General features: G+C 32.6%; 1 protein-coding gene across 3 annotated transcripts; it reads right to left on the bottom strand.

The window, feature by feature from the left end:
• Positions 1-1599: 1599 nt before the first annotated feature.
• On the bottom strand, positions 1600-4293 carry LOC107021045. Of its 3 annotated transcripts, none has more exons than XM_015221617.2 (2): positions 4208-4293; positions 1600-3553 (listed from the first exon to the last, which is right to left on the bottom strand). In XM_015221617.2, the coding sequence occupies exon 2, from the start codon at positions 3451-3453 to the stop codon at positions 1792-1794; it is 1662 nt and encodes a 553-aa protein (XP_015077103.1). In that variant the 5' UTR covers positions 3454-3553; positions 4208-4293; the 3' UTR covers positions 1600-1791. The 3 variants fall into 3 exon arrangements, with proteins under 3 accessions (XP_015077103.1, XP_015077102.1, XP_015077100.1); XM_015221616.2 differs by having other exon boundaries at positions 4176-4259; XM_015221614.2 differs by lacking the exon at positions 4208-4293 and adding an exon at positions 3941-4169.
• Between the last annotated feature and the right edge of the window lie 1714 nt (positions 4294-6007).

The following is a 6007-nucleotide window of genomic DNA, read 5'->3' as shown; positions in this document are numbered from 1 at the left end:
TTTACATATAAGGAACATCCTAGACAATTATATTTCCAAAAAGAAGTCGAGAAAATATATTAATGAGAAAAAATTGGTTGCAGATGCAATACGCACAAATTTAAATGCCATGAATTTTCTCAATCACTAAAGATACAGGTCAGATAGCACATTCACGGACAAATGGTGGAAAATGCTCAATAGCGGATGGTTAGTTAGCAGACTTCAAGCAAGAGATTCCTCCTAGTTATTCAGATACCCATTTCTCATTACATATGATTTTATCATATATAACATTTGTTTGAATAGAGCATTGTACAAAATCTAGTCAAAGTTGATCTCCTTAAAATTAGATCAAGTTTGGTCTGTTCAGACAAGTCAGTAGAATCTCAAGATCGAGCAGGGTTCTAAAAGTAAAAAGGATACAGAAGGACTAAATAACGATCTAATTCTCGAACAATTCAATATGCTATAATTGAGATAAGCCATCAAAAGCTGGACAATTTAACATTTTTCTATGAAGAAATTTTTCGAGTCCGGGAAAACTCATTACAGCCCAATAAGTCGCTAAAGAAGTCACTCATACTTCATTATCAACAAAGAAGTAAAGTAATTAATATTCAATAATGACAAAAACATCACAAATTCAAGTTATACTAATAGTTAAAAGAAATTGGAAAATACGAGTCCTTGGAACATCACCTCAGAGTAGAAGAACAGAAGCTGCCGTGGCATATCAGCAACATTATGCATATTAGAGAACTAACATATAAGATGGCAAAAGAAGGATAAACTAAATCTATTTGAGTTATGTTATAGTCCCTTTGTTCTAAATAAGTTGTCATGGCATGCCTTTTTGTCTGCCCCATATTACTTGACCATTCGTTTAAACACCGAGCTTTCCCTTCTCTCACAACTCTAACATTTGTTGTGCTAATACTCTCTCCACTCTGATCTATATATGAGTTCTTTCCATTTGGAATATTGCGTAATATTTGACGTCATTCCACTAATTAAAATTACTTTATACAACTTTCAGAACTTTTAAGAGTTTTAACTTATTTAACTATTTGAATATTGACTTCGATAGGACGCTTTCTATTTAAACTAATTTTTTCGCCTATTAATTCGAAGTGTATTCGGTCAAACACACCATATAGAACAAAATGGGAGTACTACTTTAGTACTTTATAATATCATAATGTTGAGAGAAATCTTCTTCACTAATTCAGCATATCAAAGTCAATCTTCTCAAGCAAGTCTTTTTTCAATAACTCCTCACTTCCATTATTTCTCTTCACGTTCATCAAAAGAAGGTCCTTCTTATAAGGATTAAGAAAAGAAAGGGGCCAATTATCTTCCCAACAACTCTAATAAGGTGGCACCATAAGGGAGATGAGGAAGTAAATCTTGTATACCAGATTCGAGAGTAACAACAACTCCTCCTAAGTCCCAACTCCCAACAAGAGTAAACTGAAAGAAGTTTTTGTAGAATGGGATTTCTCATCATCATAATGCCTTATTAAGTGAAAAGATTTTTCACCTGAGTGACCAATTAAAAGCGGGACTCACTGATCAAAATAAGTTAAACGGGCTGCCTAGAAGCATAAAAACACTGACTAAAAATGTCAAAGAAACAGAGTACTGCAACAATATTAAAGAGAATAATATTTAAACATGATGATCACAACCAACACTTGTACAACATATTTAAAATGTAGAAATACAAAATACCTATAGCTAAAATGAAAATTGGGCAGGCAAGCTTACAATTTATGGTTCAGGTTGTCACAACACTGCAAAACTGTTGTGCTACGCATCTTCTCTTTGTATAACTGAAGGAGTAGGTGGTACCGTTATCGCATTTTGACCTCTTGTATGAGACTCATCTTCCACGAAGGGTTGCTGTCTATCATGATTATGAACTTCATCTGCAAATCTGCTGGGGTTTGGGGTTCTGCTTTTTACAATTGGAAGTGAAGAGGAGTTGTTTGCAAGAGGAGGACCTGAAGTATTATATAGCCCATCCTCACGAGGCAATGGTGATATACTTTCATCTAGTTTCCTACAAAATTTATCTTCCACGATGTCATAGGAATTTCCGGTCCTTACTTCCTGAGCAAGAGAGCACCAACAGCAGAAAAGCCACAGTGCACAGTCAGCAACAGAAGGTTTACCACAACAAGTATTGTAAGGAGGCAAATTGTATCTTTTTCTCATCTGAATCCTCCAAAAGCCACCGTACAGTAACCCAAACAGACAAAGAAAAATCCCAGTAACTCCTAATATCCCCCTGACAGTATCACTGTCAATATTAACAGCAGCCAAATTGAAGATCCAGAAAGGAGCCATACAGAACAGAAGAAAAGTTGCAATATGAACATACATATTTCCAAACCCAAGTCTCTCCATATTCCAACCAAAAACACAAAAACTGCAGAACAAAGAGAGATATGCCAAAGAAATATCATCCCAAAAATCGAGAATCCCTCCACTCCATTGTGGTCTAGTTTCAACAAGTCTCCCTTCATCGGATGCAAAAGAAAATCTCTTTTCCAATGCTTTTCTTCTCAGTTGGCTAGCACTGCTGCTCTCGGCTGTTGTTCGAAGTTGTGCTTCCTCGTCTAACTCAGTATCATAATCTTTTCCTAGAGGGCTGAGCATACAGTAAATTCCAGCAATGGCAGGTGCACCAATTGCAACTGAGATACATATTCCTACCCCAATAGCTGGTCTTACTGACCTCTTGTAACCCAAATTAAGCCCACACAGAGCATATTGAGCAAAACAGTTGAGATTAAGTAATGCGACAACCACCATCATGTGTGTCCATTCATGGGGCTTATAAGTTCCATTTTTGCAGTAAACCTTTCTCAGCCTGGAAATGTCTTCTGGCCTCCATCGCATTAAAAGAACAAAGTGATATAGCCTTTGTGGGTGCTGGTATAGACACATGAGAGTAAACAATGCATTAAGAATTTGGTTATTCACTTCAAACCATGTATCTCTCATAGATTTTTTAGGGATGGCATGGTTCAACATCCCCGTCATCACAAGAAACAAAATTGCACCAGAAACAGCTACACATACAATCCAGATAAACAGTACAATATTCAGCGGGTTTCTGAACCACTCTTTGCACATTTTCCTAAGAGCTGGCCAATCCAATTTCCGTGAAAATAGTCTAGTAATACGTTGACGGAGATGAAGGCTGCTAGAAGAAGGTACAGTTCGAGAAAAATCATCTCTTTGATCAGCTATCTGTTGAAACTTTAACGATGGAGAACCCAAATTACCAAAGTTGAGGAACTTTAGCCTCTTGGGAATAGCAAGAGTACTATCCTGGAAATTGCTCTGAGAATTTTCATTACTTACAAGTCCCCTTTGAGATGTTGAAACATTCAGAGGTACATGAGCCTTACTCATAGGTTCCTCAACAATACCAGGATGTTCACCATTGCCAACAGATGCCATTTGAATTTTTTTTGGATTCACAGTCAAAATATTAAACTTTACAGATCATTATCTACAGCTTTTCCGCTTGAATGGGGGCGAACAAAATAAGCATCTAAATCTGAAAATTAAGAAAGCTAATAATCAAACGCTTCCACATTTCTGGTACAAAAAAAGAGATCTGGCTAGTTACAAGACCAAGCAAACAGGTTAACAAAACTAAAACACATAAAAACCCTACAAACTTATCATAAAATAAGCTAAATGAATTTCCTTAAATCTCACTCTCACACCATAGACATATAGAAACTAAACTAAAAAATAATAGTAACAATAAGTCTGGGAATCTTAATAGCCCAGTTGATCAACTACATGAACTTTCACATGAGGGTTCAATTCCCCAATTTCTTTTTTTCCAAAAAAAACACACATGAGCAAATGAGTATGAATCAGGGAACTGGCCAAAGTAGGTAGAGAAATAACTAATAAGACAAAGAAGTCAACATACCATGAAAACAGCATAGAGATGATCGTAATCTGAATCAAAAATTGAAGTTTTAATTTTCTGGTTTGTACTCCATTAACCTAAGCTTCAATTCAATTTTAACAATAAGCATATTTCAATTTTTGTGGGTTTACTTCATCTGAAGGAACAGGGATATGCCAAAAGAGAAGATAAACAATACAAAAAAGCAAATGAGTAGTATACAAGTAGAAAAATGAAAAGCATCTAAGCAACTAACCGATCAGAAAAGGAAAAGAGGAAAGCGCTCACCTTGTTCAAATAATTTTCTCTTACATGTGATACTACATTTATATATTTTTTTTTATTTAACATCCTTGCATAAAAAATCATGTAACATATTTAATACTCCAATGCTTTTATGGTAAAAAATATTGATCATTCTCCTTTTCCAATTGAATTATTATAATACTTCCAATAAAAAAAGAAAAATTACATCTAATATAAAATTATTAATTCAAATTAAATAGTATAACCATAGTTTGATTTAATTGTAACTGGTAGCAAACTATTGTTATTTATCTTTCTCCCGAAAATTCTCGCTCGCCGATCTCTCCCTTGCTTCTCTCATTTTATACAAATCTATAAATTATGTTTCTGTTTGTATAAACAGAGATAAAATTGTATATGCACGTGCAAATAATATATCTTCACCTATAATTATACAATACAAAAAATTTCCTGCTCAGTTCTCTTTTGTTTTTTTCTCTTTCTCGCTTTATACAAACACATATTATATAAAATACAATTTATAATTTGTGCTTCTATAAAGCGAGAGAGAGATTTGATATACAAATGTTTTATTTCAATTTAATTATATATAAATTTAAATTTTATGCAGATATACTAACACATAAAAATTGAATTGAGGGGCTGCTTGCGATGTATACAAAAGAGAGGTTATCAACGATTTATACAGATGAGAGGCTACCAGCGATTTTATACAAATCTGATGCCCCCGGCGATTTAACAATTTAATGCTCCATACCAAACATAAAATTTGCTATGTAGTGCAATTATGCAAATTATTGTTATACCATACAAATATGATTTTAATATTTGCTAAACGTGAAAGTTGTTCAAAAGAAAATATTTGGTACTCCTTTGTTCCTAATTTCTTGTTCAATTTTTTTTACTAGTCTATTTTGATAAATCAAAAAAGGACAAAAAAAGTTTTTTACCTATTATATCCTTAATTAATTAATTTTAAAAAAGACAAAACTTTTTTAAAAATCTTTAATTTTTAATTCATCTATTTATAATTAATAAAAAATAATGATAAATTACTATATTAATTATTATTTTATTAATAAATATATCAATTGAAAAAATGAACATTAATATTTGACCGAATGAGTGGGAATGGAGGTGCCAATGAAGTCTCCACATTTTGGTCTTAATTACCCATCACAAAGCGTGTGATTGATTATTCTCAACTCTATGTTCCTTCCACGAGTTAATTTGACATGTCTATTTTTTTCTTAATTCGGTGTTAGGCGGAATAATATCAGACTTTATTTTATGTTATTTTTCCTCTATTTCTTATCAAAGGTCGGACATTCATTATAAGTTGAATTAAATCAAATTTATATCAAAAAGAAAAATCAACTTGGAAGTAAAGAATTTTATGCCAAAGCAATTTAAATATCAAGCCTTAAACTCGTAAATGATCTATTGAAAATGAAGGACATCACTTTTGTATGTGAGTGTAGTATGTCAGGTCGTCACGCTCAGCCACATCAATTTAAATTTGTTTTATAATCAAATTATAAAAAAAAAAAGTCAACCGTAAAATTGACCTATTGACTTATTGGTATTAGGTTATTGGCTAAACGATTGGTGAATAATTAAATTTTTATAGTTAATGATTTATCGATGTAAGAATAGATTACTCAATTTTTTTATTGGTAAACTATTAATTCGTTAAGAGTTAAAATACTTACACTTTTACTCCTTAGTATATAGAGTGCATACTACATAGCATATTATACTACATAGCATATTATCATTAACCCTAAAGCCTCATTTAATATATATATATATATATATATA

The sequence above is a fragment of the Solanum pennellii genome, chromosome 6 (assembly GCF_001406875.1).
Source record: "Solanum pennellii chromosome 6, SPENNV200".
NCBI lineage: Eukaryota > Viridiplantae > Streptophyta > Magnoliopsida > Solanales > Solanaceae > Solanum > Solanum pennellii.
The sequence above is the reverse complement of the archived record's forward strand: the minus strand, read 5'-3'. Positions and strand labels throughout refer to the sequence as shown.

What these genes read in the sequence shown, in the direction of transcription:
- LOC107021045 (XM_015221617.2), bottom strand. Translation starts at nt 3,453, where the DNA reads ATGGCATCTGTTGGCAATGGTGAACATCCTGGTATTGTTGAGGAACCT.